We start from the raw sequence: 22,733 nt of genomic DNA, 5'->3' as shown, positions 1-22,733 counted from the left end.
TGTCATGCATCAAAAGCTGATAGTAAACAAAAAGTAGATTTAAAGAAATAATTTTTGTTAATGACAAACCGTACAGTGAACTAAGGTTAGCTAGTACTCTGCACACTTGGAAACCTTTAGGCTGCTTGGGAAACAGGAAACATGATGAGGTGAGTTGGTTGGTTGATCACAAGCAAGGAGGATTTCACAGAATTGCTATTAAGTCAAATAATCTAAGTGAATGGGGTGAGTCCAGTGGGAGCTTTTAGGCTTACTGACAATAAAAGCAAGGTGAGGAATAGTGAGAGAAAACAGAACTATTTGCTGTCTTTATGAAGTTGTAAAGGACTAAGTCAGGGAAGACTGGTGTATCAGTCTAGTCTGCCCAGTGAAATCGGTCACTGAACAGCTTCTGTCAAAAAATCTAATAGAACTTAATGCTGGGTAAGGAGCCAGATGGTAAACACTATGGATATTATGCTTCGCTTATATACATTAGGCAAGTGTGCTCATTTGAATACTGTGTGAATGTGCTCTGTGCAATACTGCAGTTCTAGTGAACCTTTGCCTTCAAAGGTATGAGATGAGGACATGATGAGAATAATAGGACGCGGGAAGGCAAAGTAAAAGTGATGTTCTAGAAGGGTGAACGGGGAACCTCTGCTGTCTCAGATCATAATACAAAACCAGGAAATATATCATTAAATTAAAATGAATAAATGAATTGATACATTGGGTACAGGTTTTGGAAATTACTATTAACAACATGTTTCTGAGACCTTGAATTTAAAATGATCAGTGATCATATCTTATGCCAGTTTCTGATGAGTAGAGGTAAAGGTAAATTTTCTGGAGGTCCAGTAGGATTTGGATATAGCTGCCTTTTTTAGGTTTCACGTGCTTGTCAGTATTAAGGTTAAGAATTTGCATCACTATTAGGTTGTTCGTTAAGTGTTTATGTACCAGAAAGCTAAATTCTTCTTTTCTCCCTGGTCTTGACCATTGGATTCTATCTGCCTTCCCTTCTCTGGCTCTGGAACATACCAGATCTGTCTATGATCTGACTGTGCCTGTCAAAAAACTATCTGTGACTTTTTCTGAGGAGGTTTTCAGACAGATTAGTAGGTTAAGTTGACTCATGGACTTATTCAACAAGTGTTGGGGCTAGTGCAAAATATGTGGTGGCACTTCATGGCCGGAAGCAGGACAGGGTGAGTAATGGGAAAGGGAGAAGGAGATGGTGGCAGTGAGTGGTTCAACTGGATCTCCATGTTATGTGGAACCAAAACCATAGCTACTGGGAGAGGGACTTGAACTATGTATTGCTGTGACTCCTGGTTGGCAAACAGGTCTGAATTTCTGCCTGTGCTTCATCTTCCTCTGGTATTTCTTGCCCTGTCAGTGTGTACGGAACTGTAAGAAAGATAGTACTCCAGCCAGTGGGTTACAAGGGAAGATCTGTTAAATTCCTGGCCATTAAAGCTGATTATAATCTGTTTACTCCTCAATGACAATTTTTAATGTCCTCAGAACAAACAGAAGCACAGCCTGTTTTGATAGGAGTGGGGTTTTTTAAACTTTATTCTAACAGCTTAAAATACTCCCTGTTTCAAAGGAGAGAAGAGATGAGAAGTGTCTCATATTGTGACAACAGTGGACATAAATGAACTTACAGGATGTTCTTACATGAAGCATAGTGATACCTGCTTAAAGACCAAAAAAAAAAAAAAAAAAAAAAAAAAAGATTTGGCTTTGAATTGTCATTTGTCTTGGTGGGAAGAAAGCTCCTCACTGTTAGATATAGTAGTGAAGGAATTGGGGTTCTATAAAAATGGTTTTGAATCTTCCAGTCTTACTACAGTACAAATTTAAAGTCAGTGATACCATCTAAAAGACTCAGTTTTGAATAAGATGTTGCATTTTGTCAAAATTTGAGTCATAAGGGCAGGCATGTAGTATTTTCTTTGCACATCATGAATCTGATTTTTCTGATGGGCTTGTTCATGGCCAAAGAGTACAAGATTTATCACATGAAGCGATAACGTATTAGAATTATCTTCTGCTGGACAGGAAGAACACCGTTGTACTTCCTTTTGTGCTGTTGTAATCTTGGGAAGCATACTTTTTTGCAACCTTTCTTTGCAGCCGTCTGTACAAGTTATTGTAATCAAGATGTCAACGTTACATGACTGATATAGCACGGCAAAATATTCCACCACTATTTAAATAGCATTTTCTAATTTGTGCTGTGAAAGACATTTTATATTAAGGTATCTGATTTTTCTCGTTTTATTCGCCTTCCCGCCCGCATCTGTTGCATCTATGTTACTTGAGGAATCTTCTAGATTTATAGCAGAACTGGAATTCTGATGTGCGTTGGTTATGGAGATACAACATGCGGGTAATTGTACAACCTCTCTCCCAAATTGGTGACAATACTTGTCTTGTTTTGATTATGATACTGTATGTGTGTGATGTTTATATTCATTATGTAGTTACTTAAAAATGTGTGTATCACTGTGCAGGCTACCATTGCTGTTCCTGCATAAGCTTTACATCTCTTACAATACATCTGCAGTCACATCTAGAAACCCTGGTCATTGCCTTCACTTGGTGAGCAGGGTATAAAGGAGGAAGCAAACAGCCTTTGCCCCAAAGAGCGTACAATATGCTTTGCATACTCTTTTGGGTTTTTTTTTTCTCTGAGTTATTCTGAGCCAGTTAAATGTCCTGTCAGAGAGTATAAAATAGATACAGAATTTTTAGAGGAATTTGGGCAATAAAATTTATTTTTCAGGAGTTACTAACAGTATCAGGAAGGCAGTGATACTTTTTGTTTCATTATTGACGACAGCAAAACTTCTCAAAAATCCATCAACTTCTTTACAGTTCATTGTTTCTATGATTCACATATGCCCCTTACTTGATTTGTGCGTCTGCTTCTGTCTAGCTATGACTCTTAATAAATGTGGACCCTGAAAAGGAATTGTTTGCCATGAAGCAACACCCTGCAAGGTGACGGTGCTCCAGAGCGTATGCTTCCACAGTCAGAAAGCAGCCCCAGTTCTCAGGCTGGAGGTGCTGCTGGCCCGTTTCTACTCGCTTCTACTTGCAATCTCTTTCCAGTGCATAAATGTCACTCCTGTATTTAAAGCATATTAAAAGAGAGACCTTTTGCTGTTGTTTTGGTAGATTAAGCAAATTGAAGTCTCATAATGTCCTCTTATAAGAAAAGGCTTTTGAGACTCCGTTAGTAGCTACCTTCTGTACCTTTCCCATTTTGAATTCTTCTTGTACATCACTGAGGGTAATGAGACCTAAGTGATGTGTTTCAAATCAGCATTTAGTATTTTTAGCATTCCATGGGTTATATTGCTGTTTTTTCCTTTCCTCGACTGGAAGTACTTATTCTGTCATATCCTGCAATTGCATTTTCATTGTTTTCATGCACATAGCCAGTTGTTGGCTCTTAATCTCTTTACAGTTGCTTAATAAATATCCATCTTTCTCTTCTCCTGTTGTTTCCAGTTGATAAGCTCTTAATAGCGCAAGTTCTTGCTTTTAAGCACTAAGCATATGATCATTTCGCAATGATTACTTTTTGGTATTTCTGTTCTTCTCATATGATATCCTGTCCTCTACTGCCAGTCCCTAACTGTTGTCATTACACTCCATTCCTACTTCTTGTACCACAGTTGTTTATGGAGACAGCAAATAGGGTCAATTATAACACCGTTCTCCACCAATAAATTCATTCAGATCCAAAAGGTGCTTTCAGTTTAACACTTTAGGAGGGGGCTAAGGAGACATTGTTGGGCTAAGTGTCCTCTTTTCCAACATCTCCAGTTTCCACGTGGCTCAGTGTGATGCTGCGCTTGACACTCAGACAAATTGCCTGTCATGTTCTTCCCTGTCTAGAGAGTTGATTATCTTATCAAAGGAAGTGTATCAGGCTGGCAAAGTAATTCCTTTTTTGCTTGTTGCCTTGTTTTTCTTAACTTCTGTGTTTGTTTAGCCTTTCCAAATTAGGTTTGTATTATAAAGGTTTGTCGATGTCAGCCTGTTGGATGTGTTGGCAGGATCTTCTTCTTGATAATTAGGTTAACAGTTGCCAATTTCTGGCCAGTTGGTGCCCTTCGGGTGTTAGTTTGTGTGTGATGGTTTAGTTGTTGTTGGCTTTTTTTGTTTGATTTTGGTGTTTTGTTTTTGTTTTCCTTTTTTTTTAAGAAAAGCAAACAAAACCTGTGTTCCAAGTTTTGTGATTCCATTTGTCAGGTATTTAAAGATTCCAAAATAAGAATCATCTGGTCCTCCTGATTTGAATATTTTGACATCTTTAATTTTGTTTCTATCCACACAATAATTTACATTTTTCCATGTTTGGTGGTTCTGGCTGATAGACAGGACTACATCTGAGGGAGACCAAGACTTCTCGTCCTAAATCTGCACCGTGTAGAAGTATTTTTTTCCAGATACGCATGTTTGTGGATTTTCCTATGTTTTACAATTAGGTCTTAGTTAAACAACATAATTTATTGTTAATAACTAATGGTAAGGGTCACCCATAATACTACTGAAACCATGAGAGGGGAAAAAAGTAGAAATGCTCTGTTGAAAATTGCAGCATTTGGGTATACTTTGATTTCAGCCTTCACTCAACATCTTTCCCTGAGCTGCCCAAGCTCCGGAAGAGTCATCTGGACTCTCATCAATTTCGGGAAGTTTTATTTCTAAATATCTTTTGTATTTAATCTCAATACTGAAGTTAACTTCTAATATTATGCCTGTAACAGTAGATGGTATCAAATTCTCTCAGCTGTCAAATTTAATGTTTTGATGATTGCAAGGTGGATTTTTAGATACTGAGTATCCTTCCCTGGTCTTTTTTCAAGCCAAGGGTGGTTCAATGTTACTTCTTTGGAATGCTATGAATAAGCTGCTGTAAGAACAGATGCAGCTTGCACACACCTTCCGCATTCTGTGACTAGCTTGGAGGTTTGTGTTTGTCCTGCCACCTGCAGCAAGGCTTTCCTAGATCTGGCTGCTTCTTCCTCTCTGCAAGCACTGTTTGGAGTCTTTGTCTACACCAATTACCCTGTCCTCTCTTTGTGTTTGTATAGCTCTCCTCCCTATAATACTGGGACCTTCAGTATGTTTCCACAGTAGCTGAGCTTTCTGATCCAACAAACCATACACCTAAATCTTGCGTGGTCAATAAATGCAAACCAGGATTCAAAGAGCAAAAGTTTAGTATTCCTGACTGAGGCACAGGTCTTGCACAAGAGCCACATGCAGCTGAGTCACATAAGGGCAAGCGACCGTGCTGATTTACTGTCTCTGAAAACAGGCCACATGCAAACTGTGTACGAGGTGTGGGCAGGCTGTGAACAACGCTTTGGCAACCTCTTCTGTATGTTTCAATGCAATTGAAAGGCTGACAGTCTCAGAAGAAGCTGCAGGTGGAGTTCATCTCACTTCATTTCAGGCATCTAGTCACGCTGACCACTTTCATGGACAGCACGGAGAATTCCAGGGCAAAACTGAGCTGAGGTCTGTAACGTCATAGACATCTGTCCTTCAGTTCAGTCCCGGTCTGTGCATTTCTCTCTGACAGATGAAAGGGTAGCCCAGAGTGACTGGCTTGCGCAGTGCGTGTTTTGTGCAGTCAGGTGAACGCCTCCCTGAAACCTTTAAATTCTTTAATTTTCAATACACTTATAATGTGCTGAGAGTGACTTATCAGTCTTAATTTAGCCATTGTTCTTGCTAGTTTGAATGAAGGCATTTGCATTTCTGTACCATCTCCAATGTTATAATCAGAGCAGTTAACGTACATGTTTGCAGAGCCTGGGCAAGTGAAATCTTGGTCTGATAATTAGAATTTCAAGGTAGTATGGTAGAAATGGCAATAATGAAAATTTCTAGAAGAGTTCTAACACTTTTATTTTTGCACAGTAACTGAAGTACCAGTATGTGATAACTTAATGGAGATGCATTAAATCAAAACCAATGCAGAATGAATTTAATAGTAAATGTGAATAGCTGTATTTAGTTTACATTTGCTAGCAATTATTGTTTAAATTGAGTGCTTAATTGTTTGGAAAATAATGGATGATGTTACATTAATACATTTAAATAATACTGTCTCCTACTTTTTGCACAGAAGACAGTAAGAATTTTTTATGGTGGAAACTATCTGTAGGGTTTTATATAAATGCTCTAGCTAGGCTTGTTTTGGCTGTACAGGAAGACTTCAGTTAGACAATAGTACTGTAACTTGAAAATCACTTTTTCCTGAAGTAAAAACTGGTTTATCGTGATAATGATTAATACCTAACTCTGAAATACCTACTTAATTCTGCTAGAGAAATATGTATTTAATGGTTGAATTGAAACATTGGGAAATTGAGACTCCTTTTAGACCTAAAATGAAAACTTCAATACAAAAAGGAACTGGAGTGGGGTTTTGTTTGTTTTGGGCTTTTTTTGCAATTAGAAGGAGGGATTGCTTGGATCACGTCTTGGATGTAATTTGCTTTAATAGAGCACCTATTCACACACATATATCGTGATGTATAACTTTGGTAAGGATTTTCTTAACATACAGGTTCCTGGAAAAAATATTTGTACTAAAATCTGTCTGGCGGTAGCAATTCACGTCTCATCTCTGCAGTTGTATTTTTTCTTCCCCCTGGTTCAATAAAATATTAACCACAGCCTTGAATTTTTTGGGCCTTACTTGCTTTGTCATATTCCCTCATTGTTGTGTTTACATATGTCACTAGTTTTATGAGTGGCTTCCAGTTTGGGTTTAAAAAAAATAAAAATTTTAAAGTATTTGGACCTTTAGTCTTTTGTATATGTAGAGTTTATTTCAGGCTTTCTGTTTCCTTAGCAGATTCTTTTAATAGATCAATTTCTACCTGTCATAATTAATACCGGTATTGCAGTGGTATGGCTAAACAATTTTAACTATGAAAATCTTTCTGAAGCAATTATGAGCAGTTCTTCATAAGATGTTATCAATATTTATTAGGCATCATGCAACTTGCATACTGCTTTTTTTTTCCTCTCTCCCTTAAATTTCCCTGATAGCCCCTAATTTGTACCAGGAAATTTAATGGAGTTGTAGGAAATGTACAAAGAGTGGGAACTGTGACTACAATACAGTTTAAGACAGATTTTTGGGAAGGGCTGGATAAGCATGCTTAACTTTACATGTTAATATTTCTTTTGGTTCTGTGTATCCAAAGCAATACCGGTCCCAGGTGATTAGAAGTGACTTTGCTTTTTCAGACCTTAACACAGAGAAGAACTTGCAGTATGTTGTAGTTTCGTTTCTTTGTATTATGTATGTATTTGTGAACTGTAGTCCTAGAGCAAGACTTCGTATAAACATGGGGGGAGGAAGGGAAGGTAGTTCCTGTCTTAGAGGAAACAAGACAAGTGATGGCTGTGGAGAGAAAGAAGGAAGTACCCCAGGAAATCATGGAACAGTTGTTGATTGGTGTGTTGTACTCAAGGATATGTGGTTCTATAACAAATAAGTGATTTCATCAAACATACAATAACTTGTACTTCTAAAGACTTGGTTGTTGCTTGATAACTAATTTTTCAGTTGTGCTATCAGAGCACCAATCCTGTAACTGGTGAAATGCTGAGCGAGTTCTTGGCTTTCTAGCAAGTGTGAAGAGCCAAGTACATATTGTATTTAATGTCTGGATTTTTTTCCCTTTTCTTGTGTTTAAACAATTAATCTCATATGTAGATTAGCAAGCATTTGGAAATAATTTTATTGCATAATACCTTAATCAGTGCCAGTAGTTGCTTGGCTGTAGAGACTACTCCCCGGCTGTAGGATTTTAGATATAGTTAATTGCATGTATTCAAGGAATTTATAGAATTATTTTGTTGAGCTGTGGTGACAGTCCAACAGAATTATGGATTGTACTTAAATGGAAGTCTTTATTAATTCCCTTTCCCCCAAATCTTATATGTGTCCTGCCGCTAGCAGGAATTTATTTACATCATGCTTTTTAACCATGGTATAGCCCTCTATAGTTTCTTTATGTACTAGTTTCATGATTTGCATTATACTATATATTTTGTGTACCCCATACATATTATTCATTATTTGTATTGCTTTGGTATCTGAGATCCTAGTTAGACGAAGACAGTGTTCTCTTCCTTTTTTGTGGGTGCTATAAACAGAACGTCATGGATGAAGACTTTATTAGAAAACAAAAGAGAACACACAAATACATGCAGGTAAAGGACTATAAAGAAGCCATGGAGGAAACATAGATCAGTAAGTTAAATAGCAGTTGCAGCTTGCCAATGGCCCAATTACTGACCAAGTGTTATTTTGTAATAGAAAAGAAACATCAAGGAGTGCTTTGCAGGGAAATAGAACAAGGTTTTATGGATACTTGTTGGCAGTTCCTTCTGAATACAAGACCAACATAGGAAAATCTGTCAGGCTGGTGTGTTTTCAAACAGGGAAGACAGTGCCAAAGACTAGTTTCATTACTTTAATGACAGAATATCTTAACATTTTGTTACTGAATGGGAAAGTTGTGTGAGTATTCACAGCACCATGGTGCCTTACCCCTTGCCTGTTTTTGACGTATCAGAGAAGGGATATATGCAGGATTTATGCATGTTGTCATATGACTATGAGAACCCGAAGAGAGAGAGGGTATAGGAGGGTATTCTGGTTATGAAGCTGACGATTTGCATAGGGAGAAAGGAGATCGGGCTTATGAGAAAGAGCAAAACATCGCTTATATATGTTGTCTTTACCATTAGTAGAAAGACTGAAAGGAACTTTAGTGGTATGAGTTTATATGGTACAGACAGAGTTTATCATCAGTCTCCAGGGTAGGATCCACAGCTCTTTTAGTCCTTTCTGCCCTGTTCTTAAGGCCTTTAGTAACACTTATCTGAATCCCATGCTGAAAGCCAAGGCTGTTACTCTTTGTCCTGCCATCAGCAGAGAGAGCATGGTGTGGTTTTGGGTTTTTTTTGGCTTTGCATCATGTTGGGTTTTGGTTTGGTAGTGTGGTTTGTTTTGTGTTTAGTTATTTTTGTTTGTTTGTTTTTTAAGCCTTATTGAAAGAATTGGTAGGTTTTGAAGGCTGGGTTGCCTGGTTTGTTTTTTTTTTTTTTTTAATTCTGGCAGCTAGGAAGGACAGATGATGTGTGACACCGTAACAGACAGACCTGTACTGTCACTAGAAGGATAGTTTTGTCCTCTCAGCTAGTGCTTCAAAATATAACTTAAGAATATGTTCAGAGAAACAGGCCAGTGCAGGTAGAATTTGGATTTTTATGGTCTGTGGCTGTAAAGTTCTCTTTTATTCTGTTGTTTGTTTGTTTGTTTGTTCTTCTCTCTTGTTTCTTTCCTGATTTTTGGGTTTGCTATAAGTTGCTTCAGGAAGGAATGTACTTGTACATTTAGAGAAATGGAGGAGTTTTAAGTAACACAATGTAGAAGAGTTTGCTGTCAAACCTTTTTTTTTTAATTTATAAGATCTACTGAGTTTAAACTGAGTTCCAAAACTCAGGAAGGAGGTAAAGCTGAAAGGCAGTGTTTTCATGTTGGCAGCAGGAGCATGCTTAGTAATGGAGAAGCAACCTTAGTATCATTTGAATGACATGATAACAAAAGAATTGTGGTAAGAGCAAAAGATGTGTTTATTAGCTGCGTGAGCTCAGTCTCCTTTTGTGTTTTACTGTTAATAGTCTAGAGGCAAATTTGACCCATCAAGATCTATAATTCTGTGTTTTCTTTTACATCTCTTTAATGTGTGTACTGTGTATAGTACTATGTATAGTGCATGTGTGTAATGGGTATACTAAGTCCAACTGGTATGCAATGTGGCTGTCTGTCACAGTTTTAACTCTAAAGATTCTCGAGTGACATGGAGGAATGGGACACAAAGTCTGATTTGACTAAGGTCATACTAAGAACCTGTGGCACACCTCCTGGTTCTGTGCTTACATCCTAGAAGTCATCCTCATCCTTTAACAAACCCTATTCCAAAAGTTAAACTGGCAACTTTTTATTTCTTCAAACTAAATTTTCACGTAAGTTTTCTCAAATCATTATGTTGATATGTTTCATTTGACTGGGGTTGTGTAATAAATAAAAATAAGCAATCTTGGTGGCATTTCATCGGAATTAGTAGTTCTTAGCTGCACTAGAAGAAACAAGGAGACCACGTAGTTTATTTATTTTTTTTTTTTTCATTATACGGATAAGGCTATAGATGCAGTTTGGGATATGCATAAAGAATAGATCTGCAGTGTTAGACATATTTTACATGAGGGATTAAATTCTTATGTGGTATCTAGTTTATTTGAACTAAATAAAAGGATTGTGCATATGTAAAGTAGTTCTTGAGCTCTGTGCCTTGATACAGGCAGAGCATAATACTGGCCTCTTAGGCTCCTCTCGAGTCTTGGCAGAGCTCTTAAAGCAGCTGCATCATATATGGCCCATACATTAGGCCAGATGGCCTGCAGCCCCTCGCACTGTCCATACTGAGGCAAGCTCTCACTTTGAAGTGGTCTGGGACAGCTTTGATGAAGAATTGCTGCTGTCTCCGACTTCACTGGTGTGCCCCAGTTTCTGTGCTGCACCTCAGGTTAAGATTGGCAAAATAAGGAGAGCTGCAAAAGCATTTTTCAGTGTCTTAATTTAAAATACTGAGTTCAGTAAGCCTTTAAGTACCAGATTAACACTTCTCTTTTTCTGATGTTTGTCCTAACAAAAAAATTCTAGTACTGTGATTATGCAATGGAATGCATATTGATAGCATTGCATCTTTTTAGAACGTATTGTTTAGTAATCAGGAATAAAAGCAGAAAGCACTTGAATGTTTCATTTTTCCTGTGTTTTTCAGATGGTGGTAAAAACTTTCATGGATATGGACCAGGACTCAGAAGATGAGAAGCAGCAGTATCTCCCATTAGCCTTGCACCTTGCATCTGAATTCTTCCTCAGGAATCCCAATAAAGATGTGCGCCTCCTTGTAGCATGTTGCTTGGCTGATATCTTTCGTATCTATGCTCCTGAAGCTCCATATACTTCCCATGACAAACTTAAGGTAAAAATGCTTTATAAAATAAAGGCTTTCTTCCTACTTCATTCTCTTATTGAGGGGAAAAAAAAAACCCAACCACCATCACTCCCCCCTCCCCCCAAAAACCCCCAAAACCAAACAAAACAAAAAACTGAGAAATTTTTTTGTTTACTTGCATTTACACTGATGCTCAGTTTTATTGAAGAGATGTTGCTTTGAATGAGTGTTGCTTTGAATGAGATGTTGCTGTGAATCAGTGTAGTACTTTAAGGGCCAGAGATGTGTTAAAGAACACTAGATAACCAGTATCCGTATCGGTGATAGCTTTCTGTCAGTGCCAAAAAAGACAATTTAATGTTCTCAGTATCATAAGTTTGTAAATGTGGGTAGGTGTCACTTCTAAAGTGTGGTATTTTTACGCTCTTATGAATCAAGCTTGTAAACACTTTATCGTTTTTTGACAGGACATATTCTTGTTTATTACAAGACAATTAAAAGGCTTGGAGGACACGAAGAGCCCTCAATTTAACAGATACTTTTACTTGTTAGAGGTAACACAATAATTGTAACTTTCAGTAGGTGGTATTTGCTCTGTAAGCCTAAGAAATGTAATCAGTCTTTCTCCAAATGTGCCAGTATGCCTGGGAAATTTTTTTTATTCTGTAAATCACACCAACTCATTAAAGTTCAATGCATTGCTCCTTTTAGCAGTTATAATTCTGTTTGCATTTAATAAGTTCATGCAGCCTATAGTTGAGGACACATTAAAACGATTGGTGTTTATTAACATTTAGCCTTTGTCTTACAGTTCTATACATTGTTTTTCGTATCGTGCACCCTTAAGGTTGTATTGCCTCATCAAGAGAGAATTTCAAATGCTGATTAAAATGCAAATCTGCTTATATTGATGATGGGAGGAATATAAGATTTTTGTTTAAAAAAATTAGAAAAATCTACTCTTGACAAGAAATGTGGGTGATTTATCGGTGTGTGTTTAGAAACAATATCTTGTTTGTAAACCTTTTATTGATGTTTAAAACTGTATTGTTTCTTAGCATGAAGAAAAAAAAGTCTAGAAACGTGGACTTATTAACAATTTCTGCCAATCAGCTTTTATTCATAAGAAATCAGGTTATCCTATATTTAGTTTTTTTCTGGATGTGTGTTGCAAAGCCCCTTTGTGTTAAGAGCTCTTTATATTCAAAGCAAATATCCAGTCTCTTTCCCCAAAGGGTTTACAATCTATTGTATAATGTTTTTCCTTAAATAGAAAAAATGTAACTAACATGATTATATTTATGTGACTTAATGTGAAGTTGTAATATCCTGAATATCCTATTTTTGTTTTAGAATTTAGCTTGGGTTAAATCTTACAACATCTGCTTTGAGTTGGAAGATTGCAATGAAATTTTTATTCAGCTTTTTAGGACTCTTTTTTCAGTTATCAAGTAAGTCAAATTGCCTCAATTATATTAAACTGTCAAAATATCATCAGTTTTGGGGTTAGACTGAATCCTTGCACAAATAAATACGTCTGAATAGAACTGTTCTTCCAAACAAGGAGATAAAGGGAAAGCAACTGAATGTTAATTACTGACGATATGGAGGGGTGTATTTCTAAAAGTAGATGTGTTTTAAAACTTCTTGTCCATGTTACAAGAATATACTTCATTCTGACTCATTTATCTACATTTGTATTTCCATGGTTGTGATTTTCTTTTATTTTGTTTTGTTTCACTTCTTAATGCAAAGCTAGGGTGTTGTAGGGTTTTGAAGATTTCTGTAAGAGAGGAAAGGCACATAAAATAACTTGGAGTTTTGAGATGTGGAGAGTGTAAGGGAGCACAAGCTGGACGGCATTAGACATTGTTTCTTAACAGTACTGTTAATATTTGTCAGGGTCTGAAAATTTTCTATTGATAATATTCTTTATCATCTTAGTAATAGCCACAACCAGAAGGTACAAATGCACATGCTGGATTTGATGAGTTCTATCATCATGGAAGGCGATGGAGTAACTCAGGAGCTGCTGGACTCCATTTTGATTAACCTCATTCCTGCACACAAGGTCTGCAAAGTAAAATATTATAGTAGCATAACATTGTAACAATAATTTTTATTTATTTTTGCTTGTTTATCTCTCCACACACTTTAGCCATCACACCATCTTCCCCCTGCCCCCAGCCTTGTAACAGTGGATTGAAAATTTCCTTTGGGAATTATTTGATGCTGTTCATTAGCTATGTTTAGATTATTCAGTATCAAGAGATTCTGCTACTTGCCACCTCAGGAACTCTCTACTGAAACAGAAATAAAATATTTTCAAGCAAATGTAATATGCAATAAGGAAGACATTACATCTTAAGGGCTGTGGGTTGTTGGTTGTTTTGGTTTTTGGCTTTTTTGGGGTTTTTTTAATTGAAAAGATGTGAAGTATTTTTTTATTTAAAATAAAAAAAAGAAGGGGGGGGGGGGGGGAGAAACTTCCCCAAGATTTCTGTGGTGACCTGCTGCTTGCCTCAGCTTGCCAGTCAGACTCCCCTCCACCTCCCTAGTTGTGTTCCACCCTGCCCACTGTCCTTCCCTTTTAATAAAACCTAATTATTGCCTGAAGTGGTGTACTTTTTTTTTTTTGGTTGGTTGGTTTTAGTGCTCCCTATTCTTTTGCGAGTTCCGTAATCATCCTGCCCTTTGCAGACTTCAGCATCCCTTTAACTCACTAGAAGTCACCCCCCGCTTCTTCCTAGAGGAGTCTTATGTGAGCCCCTCCTGGCAGATTGCTGCTGTCATGCAGGTGTTGTCTTAGCCCAACTACACAGCTGCTTCAGCAGGTTTTTCAGAGATTCACCCTTTACAGTCAGCTTCATGAACTGTCACTGATGCTTTCCTTCCGGTTTCATCGTTTGACTTATTATCTCGTCACTGGGTCTGCAGTTGAGCTTTTGAAGTACCTTTACCATAATGGCTAAAATAAAGTTGAAAGGATAATAAACCGAACTCCCTTAGCCATGAAATCAGGGAAAGTGAGATGCCAGGCTGGTGTTGCCTTGCATTGACCAAGGAAATTTCCTTGCTAAAACACTTGTGCTTCTTACTGAAAACTGTATGGAGAACAGTAAGTTTCAATTATGAGTAAATGAACTGTACTCTGATTACCGAGTATGTGTTTCTGTTTGTTCATTTATTAATTTAAAATAGTGACAATATTAAGGCAGCTCCATCCATGACTACATAATTAAAGTTAAATTAGCGCATAAAACTAGGGGTTTTTCCTTTGGTTACCTGAAGAGGGAGAATTCATAGAAATGTATAGCACAGGAGTGACTAAGCCATGGCCATTGTCATTCACCTGTGAAATCTTAGCAATGGGTGTATAAAAGTATCTGTCACCTGAGGTCAGTTTACATTCCTTCTGTCGTGACCATGAGATGGGAATATCGTTCTGCCAGCTAATTTTTATTGACAGCAACAAGATGATATCTTATTAAAACTGTTAACAAGAAGGGAGGCCTCTTATAACAATAGAAAAAGAGTCCTTTGAAATATGCCGTTCCTTGTAAGTTGTTTCTAATCAATTATAGGCAGTAGAGATCAGGAGTGGAAATAGAGGAGTGGAGATGTGTATGTCAGGTGCTGGGTGATGCTATTAATGATGGTGGGCGTTGCTCTGAGGGTGCAAAGACCTGGTAAACCTTGTACAATGGAGCAACGTGTTGTGACTACTCGGTGTAGGCAAAATAGAAGTGAATATGGTCCTTTGGCATTAACATGGTTAGCTAATTTTGCCTAATGGAGGAAATTCTCAAGCAAGGGTCTGATAAAGAGGGAGGTAAACTTGGTGTAAATATTGGGTTGTGCTGCATTGAGTATGTTGGCCTCTAGGCTGGTGGCCAGTCCTTGCTGGCTCTTGGCCATCATGACTTAGGAAATAATAAGCTGTAGTCAGTGCTCGCTATCATACTTTGGTCAGTATTTTGGTCTGTTTTAATTTGTTTGTTTCCTGTAACAATAGAACTTAAACTGTTCTTTACCATGACAGTTACAAAAAAAAAAAACCAACAACAAAACAAACAAACAACAGAAAGTTCTTTAGTCTGCTCTGCCTAGCAGAGTTTGACTGCAGTAATTATGTTCTTTCGTGAACACTTCTCCTAGGAAATTCTGTGATTGTATTAATTGTTTGTTCTTAGGTATGTAAATGAGAAGCACCATAGCTTTAAAAGCACAGTTTGGGTTTTTTTGTAGAGAACATATAATAACAATACTTTTATGTCTGTGCAAAGCAATTGAGTACTAGTTATTCTCTGCTACGACATTAAAAAAAGTACCAGTGTGGCTAGACTGTTACACTTAATGGAAGTTCGTCTTTGTAAAGGAGCTGAAATATGTGTTTGGGATAATGTATTCTGTTCCATTTTGGTGGGGTTGTTTTGTTTTTGTTGTTTCGTGGTTGGGTTTTTTTCTCTTCTAGGCTGTTTTGGTGTTTGGTTCTTTGGGGGGTTTTCGGGTTTGGTTTGGGGTTTTTTTGTTTGGGTTGCTGTTGGTTTGTTGGTTTGGGGTATTTTTTTTATCTCTGGAGAGTTTGTCTAGGGGAAAAAACCCCAACACAGCTTCATTGCAAGGAATCTTTGAAGCTGTATCGAAGATCCAAATAAAATACGTTTTCTGTAGGAGATTGGTAGTCCTTTAGTTTAATACAGACGTACCTGCCAACAAGATTTTTATCGTGGTCTGGAGAGAAACTGTTTTGTTTTGAATTTGAGAAGAGTTTATACGTATCTGTCTCTCTTCTATAAAGAGATATCAGTTTAGTGCTATGGTGACTGAGGAAATACTTGTTTGCGCCTTTGGCCATTTGTTTCTCTTTACTATCAGTTGATGAACTGTTTTTCGGTTTGTCATCTCATCAGCTAAAAGAACACGAGGGAGTCATTCTCAGTGTAGACTTGCCAAATGCTGTCTTTCCAAGAATCAGTCGTCCTTAGGTTTTGCCTGTATTTTGTCTGCAGTCATTTGTAATTTTCACGGCAATCAGCTAATCCATCTTCCTTTTTTTTTTTTTCCTTCCCCCCCCCACCTCCAAGCTGCATTAATCCCTAGACGAGTTGAGATACTGCATATTGGGTTTTGTGCAGATTTAGACAGCCACATTTTTCAGATGTGCAGCTACATTCCTTATCTTGCCCGAGAGTAATAAAAACAATGTTCAGATTTGTCATGTTGCAATCAAATGTTTACTTGGAAAGTTTGTAGCTACCTCTGCTGAAGTGTAGGTGCTTTCTGTGGGCTATCTCAGAGCACACAGTACAGCCCATGGAGAAGTCAGTGCACAGTTTTACCTTCTAGACATGGCTGAACTTTGCTACAGGGTGGGTCTTTAAGGAATATGTAAGTTAGACTAGTTCATTTTTCATTGGAAAAATTTGGTGCGTGTTAATTATCAAAGTATGAAGGTGTGATATTGTTTCTTCAAAATTTTTAATGTGATTGCATGTGAAAACTTCTTATAGATATGAATGTAATGCTAGAGGTAACAACCAGAGTGACAAAGTCTTAGAAGAATGTGCAAGAAGTGATGGTTTTGGGTTAGATCTTTTTAGTGTGTGGAAAACTAGATTTAAGATTTGTCTGTAGTTTTGGAATTAACATAACTGAATTTAGATAGCTTTGAAAACAAATAGATTGGTGGTAAAACATACCTTTCTAAAGTCATGGTCTTTTAAGGTTAGGAGAGAAAAGTAAAGTCATCTGAAATAGTTTGTCTCTTTAAAATTTTATTATTATTATTATTTTTTCTTTATTTCAGAACCTTAATAAACAAGCATTTGATCTTGCAAAAGTCCTGTTGAAAAGGACCGTCCAGACCATTGAACCGTGTATTGCCAATGTATGTAAATTAATTAATCCATGTTAGCTACAAGTAACGAGTGTTCCTGTTAGTCTTGATTTGTTGAAGATTTGTTTGTTTGTTTAAAAATATTGTTTATAAAAGGCACATTTTGTAATGCAGCTAAGAGAATATAATTTTCCAAATAGGATATTATTAGCTCAATTGTTAAAGAAGTATGTCAGATGTTTCAAATAAGGGAAGAAGAAATTAATTTTTACCCATCTCAGTCTGAAGTTAAGCTTAAATCTAGGCTGTGAAAACAGGTGACCACCAAAAAACCCTGTTGCAATAAACGGAATTGTTAGTACTTCATATGTCCAGCAACCAGGCAGCCTAATTTCATACCAAGCTCTAGGATGAAGCATTTCAAACTACCAGCTCTTTACTAGATGCTTTTTTTCCCCATCATAAATGTGTTTTAGTTGTAAAGACTAAAAGAATGGAGTTTCTTACAAGGCTTCCTTCTACTGTAATACCTGTTGTTGAATGTCGATGTTGTATGTTCTACCTATTAAAATAGCTACTGCAGTCTTGTGGGGGATGTAGCCTGGTCCATTCTGTTGCCTTCCCTTGGCGCTGAAGCCCATAGAATTGTTAAAAGCCGGAGTAGTTTATAAAGGGAATTAGGCAAATTCATAAAAGATTAATCAGTAAGTATTTGAAAGCTCAAGGAGTCTCACTAACAAGTACCACTTTCCAACTCCCCTGTTTCTTTAAGCTTTTGTAATTAGTCATAGCTGGAAACAGGATAGTGCATAGAGTGACCTTTGAGTTGATTTAATATTATTATTCTTACTTTCTTATTCAAGTGTGTAACAGCTTTGTAGCATTTGTACTGCTCAAATAATATTAATATTAACCCACAGTATCTAATAGGAAGTATATTAAGCATATTAAAATTTAACAAATCCAAAAGAAATCATTCATATTTTAAGCTACTTTTTTTTTTCTGTTAGATCACTAACAACCTTGATACATTACCGTCAAATATCACAAGACACATCGTAAAGTCATCTGACATTCTTTAAAATGGATTAAAAGTAGAAGTAAAGAAGCTTCTTTTTCAACATTTGGTGATCTTCAATTTGGATTGGTTTTAAATTATAAGAAAATTAAAAATAAAATACAAAATTTGTTTCTCAACTTCTAGTGGACGATATGCATTTTAAATTAACAATTCTGTTATTACGTGTTAATTTTGCTGACAAGATGGTTATTGATATTATAAATTATCAAATTACCATGAATGAATCATTCCTAAAAGAAGTGATAGAACTGAATTATGAAGGATGTTTGTTTGGTAATTTGCTTGAGCCAAAACTGTAAGGGTGAAATGCTTTGATGTAAAGAAAAAAAATATGTATTGAGTGCCTTCCATTAGAAATAAAGCATTAATGATACTATGTTAAAATATTTTTTTAAAATAGTGTTTGCATTAATGAAGGAAAATCTGCTAAATAATATTGTTTGTATTCTAGTTTTTTAACCAGGTTCTGGTACTGGGAAAGTCTTCAGTAAGTGACTTATCAGAACACGTGTTTGACTTGATACAAGAGCTTTTTGCCATAGATCCTCACTTACTGCTATCTGTCATGCCACAGCTTGAATTCAAGCTGAAGGTAGGTGACAATGATGCTTTGGACGAGTAATAAAAGTTGTGTGGATATTAAGAGTGCAGAGCTGTAGATTTAATAAGTGTTCTACTGGAGGGATAAAAATTTAATATTTATCACTTTAAAATAAAGAGAAATGTAATATTGAAGGAAGGACACAGGAAAGTTGTACGCAGCTGTGTGCTTTCTGTGCTGGCAAAGGTGTATTATGCACACAAAATATATAATCATTATATCTAATACAAAAGTTATATGTACTTAATCTTTGGATTTCAGCGGAAATTTTATAAAGTAATTAGGTTGTGGTTGGCTTATCTCATGAAATGCAGGTATGTCAGATTCAGTATTGATTTGCAGAATTTTCTTTTCCGAAATAATGTTGTAATAAGAGAAGAAGTGTCTCCAAATATTTTCTCAGATTTGTCATAATCAGATAATAAGACAGCTGACTTCTTTTGAATCCTTGGAAATAGCTAATTCATCCTGATGTGGGGGCTTGGGTTTTTTTAATTAAAAAGCTATTTGTCTTTCATAAGATTGTAAATGGACAAGAGAAGTAATTTTATGTGTGTGCATGTATATACAGGGTAAGGTGACGATAAACAAAAATAATCAAGAAATAGGTATTTGGTGAAATTGCATATATCTTTTATCATGCACATCTATTTTATAACATCTTAATTTTCGGTTTAATTTTCCACACACGTAAAATAGTCTTAAACTCTATTTTAAAACAAAAATAAGATTGTTCATTGTTTAAATTGTTAGGGATATATGTTATAAAAATTACTGTGTGGGGGTTTTTATTCCTGAAAGAGAAGGAGTTTTCAAAGCACAGCCATCTAGTCAGTGGCTGTATATGTTACCTTAATAGCTATTTGTGTATTTTTACTATATTCATCTAATTAGGGAGACTGAGGATTATCAGAAATAATGTCAAACTCACTTTCTAATCTAATTTATAAAAGTAGAAGGAAAAGGAAGCCAGAAATTGTTATTAAGATATTACAGATAATGATTTACAGTGCGTTTTTCATGTTTTGATTTTTAGAGCAATGATGGAGAAGAACGTTTGGCTGTCGTTCGACTTCTGGCTAAACTCTTTGGCTCCAAAGATTCTGATCTGGCCACACAAAATCGTCCTCTTTGGCAGTGCTTTCTTGGGCGGTAAGAGAAACGGGGAAAAAATTCTGAATTTCTGTTTTTATGGTTCTGAATTTTGTGATAGTATTGCGTTTTTCATAGGATATAACTGTTTGCTTGTATTTGAACAAGTTCTTTTGTTAAATCTTCGAAGCAGAGAATTGCATACAGTTATATTTTAGAATGAAGAAGCCTGAAGTACTGCTGCTATATTGATGTCTGCTATGACAATATAGGTTAGGTAGACAGCACATTGCATACATAGCAAAAATTAGAGAATAGATACGCCAGCATTGTTTGAAATTTCATACTGTTCAGCTGTATCTGCAGCTATATGTGTTTTATTGGCATTTACCTTTTTGAGTGAAGAAATAATTCATTTTAAGTAAATATAGAAATGTATCATTTTTTAAAAAGTGAATGTTTTCAAATGCTACATGTTATATGGCAATTTATATTTTTATAATTTCATATATATATAGAGAGAGAGAGAGAGGGAAAGAGACGAACACACATGGTTGACAGTGTATGGAGAATTATGTTCAAAAGTCAATGGACAAAATCCATTGGGTCAACATTTCATCCGCATATAGTCTCTTCATCCTTTAATTTTAGTCCTGACAATTTCACAAGAAATAACATAAAATTTGTATGAGGTACATTATGGAGATAAATTCAAAATATTTCTATTGTATTATTTTGCCATATAAAAGGATTCTAATAGTTAATGGAACATGCAATCAACATATGTTACTACATAGAGAATAATCTTGATTTGCAAGGCTAATTAAAAATTAACATTCATCATCTTCTGTCCCTCTAGGTTCAATGATATCCATGTCCCTGTGAGATTAGAGAGTGTGAAATTCGCCAGTCATTGTTTAATGAACCATCCAGACTTAGCAAAAGACCTCACTGGTGAGATGCTCATACAGAGGTTTAGAATAATTTAAGAAATGAGCAAGGAAGAATGTAATTATTTCTGTACATAGCAGTATAGTTCTAAAATGTATCAAGTCCAATGTTGGATGGAAGAGTTCACTACTGAATAATTGCTTTCTGCTGAAGACAAGTGCTAGTTATTAGAGAGGGGTGTGTGACGATGTGTGGGCTTTGTCAGAGGGAGTCGTTACAAAGCTACCCATTGCAGAATGAGTTTTAAAGTAATTTCAGATTCTAGTGAAACTTTAACAAGTCAAAGCAAATATTGATGAACATCTTGATTTATTTTCAAGAACAGTCAGCGTGTTCCCCAGTACTCTCTTCCACTGAGTTCAGAAAATGCCATTGTGCTGATCTAAACAATGAATTTTCTTTTTTTCGCTTCAGCATCGTTTTAACTATGAGCAGAATTTCTATTTCTTATGGCATTCTTCCCACCTCCCCACTCCCCTTTATTATCAGTATATTCTAATCAGCTTTATTTCACTTCATTGCTTGTTGCAAATGAGGCTATTGTAAAAGCGATTCACTTTTATATTCTTCTGATATTTATAAGTATGTAATTGTTTTGTATTTAACGTAGAAAATGATGGAACAGATGTTTCCTGTAGGCAGTTACATGTTTAATAGATTATATGGTTGATTATGTGTGACTGACATTTAATTGTTCCGACATTATTAACAAATCAGAATACGTCATATGTACATAAAAAAGCGAAGCTTTTCATTGTTTCTGATCATAACAGAATATTTGAAGGTTAGATCACATGACCCAGAAGAAGCCATTCGACATGATGTTATTGTTACAATTATTACTGCGGGCAAGAGAGATCTTTCTTTAGTCAATGATCAGCTGCTTGGCTTTGTAAGGGAAAGAACGCTAGACAAACGGGTAAGTGTTAATATTTTATTTTCAGGAATATTGCTTCTAATGTAATTTGGTAAAAGTAAAACCAAAAAAACCAAAGCCACATAAATAGAGAATTTTAGAGTTGACTATCAACTTAGAATACTGTGGGGGAAAAAATAATTTTCTTACCAGAACATCTTAATGTAGATTCCATGTTACAGAGGCACCAATCAAGTGTTGTCAAGCAAATAAGGTCATTGACTTGTGAGGAACGCAGTCGTATTGGAACAGTATAAGAATTGCTGCATATGTTTAGGCCAAAGGTCCCTATAGCCCAGTTTAATTCTCATAGTCGTCAGTTTTGGCTTCCAGCAATTTGTCTTTTAAGGATTTTTAAATCTGCATGATCATGTTCATCACAGCTTTCGATGGAACTTTATTCCATGAATTTGTCAAGTTCTTTCTTGAACTTATTTATAAGCATCCATGGCATGTGCATCAGTAAATTCAAGTTTAATGCATGTGTGGAAAAAGTAACTTCACTTGTTTGTTTTGAACTTGTCTGATAATTTCACTGGGTATCTCATCGTTCTTGCATTATGTAAAATAATAAATATTCTTCGACACACTTACAATTAATAAATACGTATACCATATCTTCTCCACTCCTCTACTTTTCAAGCTAAATAATCACCTCATGAACTTCCACACAAATTGATTATTGCATACTTCTGATCATTCTTGTCTGGTTGTTCTATATCCTATTGGAACCAAGGTGACCAGACTCGGCCATGGCATTCAAGGTGTGCACCATATTGTGTACATACTTCATGATAATTTTTTTTCTCTTATTCTCTCTGTCTTTTATGCTATTTCTGAGCACTGAGCTGACTATTTTGGAAAACATCTATGTTGACTTGAGTATTTTCCCTGAATAATTTTAGATGATGCATTGCCCAGTACTCTATATGCGGAGTTAATGCAGATGGGAAAAATCTGACCTTATTTTGAGTTTCTTTCATTTCATATTGTAACAACTGAGTAGTGTAACATTTTTCTGCAGTTCCTCATTATAATGATAGATCCAACTGCCTCAGTAAATTTTATGCACGTTGTTCAGTTCATTGTCTAATAATTTTTCATGTGTTCTGTCACGGATTCCCTTCTGAATCCATCAGTAGGTTCCCTTCATTCCCTTCATTGTGAAGACCAGTCATTTATTTCCACTC

General features: G+C 36.1%; 1 protein-coding gene across 3 annotated transcripts in view; it reads left to right on the top strand.

The window, feature by feature from the left end:
• The window catches only part of PDS5A (PDS5 cohesin associated factor A), an 81,145-nt gene that overhangs the window by 22,400 nt on the left and 36,012 nt on the right, over positions 1 to 22,733 (top strand). For 2 of the 3 annotated variants that reach the window (XM_074587848.1, XM_074587851.1), the window contains exons 3-11: positions 10,887 to 11,090; positions 11,531 to 11,617; positions 12,417 to 12,514; positions 13,008 to 13,134; positions 16,873 to 16,953; positions 18,435 to 18,575; positions 19,621 to 19,736; positions 20,536 to 20,630; positions 21,401 to 21,546. In XM_074587848.1, coding sequence (XP_074443949.1) covers positions 10,887 to 11,090; positions 11,531 to 11,617; positions 12,417 to 12,514; positions 13,008 to 13,134; positions 16,873 to 16,953; positions 18,435 to 18,575; positions 19,621 to 19,736; positions 20,536 to 20,630; positions 21,401 to 21,546 — 1,095 coding nt within the window. The remainder of the gene's footprint in view (positions 1 to 10,886; positions 11,091 to 11,530; positions 11,618 to 12,416; positions 12,515 to 13,007; positions 13,135 to 16,872; positions 16,954 to 18,434; positions 18,576 to 19,620; positions 19,737 to 20,535; positions 20,631 to 21,400; positions 21,547 to 22,733) is intronic. The other variant, XM_074587849.1, reaches the window with a different exon arrangement.

Source organism: Larus michahellis, chromosome 5, assembly GCF_964199755.1.
Source record: "Larus michahellis chromosome 5, bLarMic1.1, whole genome shotgun sequence".
Lineage (NCBI taxonomy): Eukaryota > Metazoa > Chordata > Aves > Charadriiformes > Laridae > Larus > Larus michahellis.
This window is presented reverse-complemented; position numbering and strand designations above follow the sequence as displayed.